The sequence below is a fragment of the Rhagoletis pomonella genome, unplaced genomic scaffold (genome assembly GCF_013731165.1).
Source record: "Rhagoletis pomonella isolate Grant_MI unplaced genomic scaffold, Rhpom_1.0 Rhpom_scaffold_16361, whole genome shotgun sequence".
Taxonomy (NCBI): Eukaryota; Metazoa; Arthropoda; class Insecta; order Diptera; family Tephritidae; genus Rhagoletis; species Rhagoletis pomonella.
This window is the reverse complement of record NW_023474878.1, coordinates 1-1,354: the sequence shown is the minus strand read 5'-3', so window position 1 is coordinate 1,354 and position 1,354 is coordinate 1. Positions and strand designations below refer to the sequence as shown.

The window sequence follows — 1,354 nt, the reverse complement described above, 5'->3', positions numbered from 1 at the left end:
AGCGATCCCGTACTTTTCAATGTTACTCTCTCGCTCTGAGTGAATTTTTATTTTTTGACAGTTTTACTAGTCCGGGTCCGAGGAATACGGGATTGCACCTATATGTATCAAGATATAAACTTTATCCTGTGGAGACGGGCAGTTAATAAGGTATTCGAACAGACCGAAACGCAAACAGCTGTTTTCTGTTGTGTAATTTGACATTTGATTAAATTTTTCTGGAGATGCGTGCGTTCTGTTGGGGAGTTTTGCAGACCAAATAATTAATATTTTTTCAGTTACCATCATAGGTTATGGCCTGCATCCGTGGCTGTCTGAATCTTTTACCTGTAAATATTCGAGCGACGAGAAATTTAAGCATGTCGGCGATGAGACGAGCTCAAGAGGCTTTAGACAAAATTAAGGACAAGAATCCATATTTCGAAAAATATGCTGACAAAATTGCAAAACTTCAGAAAACATCGCCGGAAGAGTTCCTAGACCGTGTTGACAAAGTCGTGCACCCTATAAAGGAAGGAAAAAGTCAAGCACGGTAAGCGTATTTTTCCTTATATTTATTAACGTCAACCTATTGGCAAGCTATTTTCATAGGACATACTCGGAGTTGCTCAATCCAAAACAATCACGGAAGAATGAACAAGTCAGTGAAATACCATATAAGAAATTGGCGGATATTATGAAACTTGAGCTAATGGAAGATAAGACAGCTGAGGAAATCTCAAAGATTTGGTACGAATACCATAAAACAAAGGATGTGCTTGCGGCCACATTAACCGTAAACCAATTTGATACGCTTATGGAACGCGCGAAGCAATATCCCATATTTTTGCTTCCACTTCCTCGTAGCGAAGGTTTCGAGTTTATAATGCTACAGTTTGCCGCTAATGCGGTTCATTTCACAACTTTGCTAGCCTACCAGGTGAGTGGTGAAAATTTCGTCAGATTAAACATGAATTTTGATACCCGTTATTTGGCAGGTGCATGCTGAAAATGCGCCGGAATGTTTAACATTGGTGCACTACACTGAAATGAAGGATAAAGGTATCATTCTAATGCGCGGTGAATATGATAGAAAAGTCCTCACTGGACAAGAAGCACAATGTTTAGCCAATGAATTGCAAATGTTTTATTACAAAAGTGATCAAAGCAAAATAAAACTCTTGGAAACGTTTAACAAAAAGCCAGATGAGTTCAAGCATGTGGATTTAATCAAAGAAGTTGAAAATATTCAGTTGGCTTGAAAAAATAATATCCTTGGAACTTTGGTACATATGTGTATTTATTAAATATGTAGCTTTTAGAATTCTTGCTTCATCGCCAACTGTTTTAAGAATGTTTCTATAAATGTAATAAA

General features: G+C 37.4%; 1 protein-coding gene across 1 annotated transcript; it reads left to right on the top strand.

Moving 5' to 3' along the window:
• Positions 1-201: 201 nt before the first annotated feature.
• Positions 202-1,354, top strand: LOC118757297 (ATP synthase mitochondrial F1 complex assembly factor 1-like). Its single transcript, XM_036492023.1, has 3 exons — positions 202-532; positions 592-919; positions 978-1,354. Exons 1-3 carry the CDS (start codon positions 294-296, stop codon positions 1,239-1,241), a joined length of 831 nt encoding a protein of 276 aa, XP_036347916.1. The 5' UTR covers positions 202-293; the 3' UTR covers positions 1,242-1,354.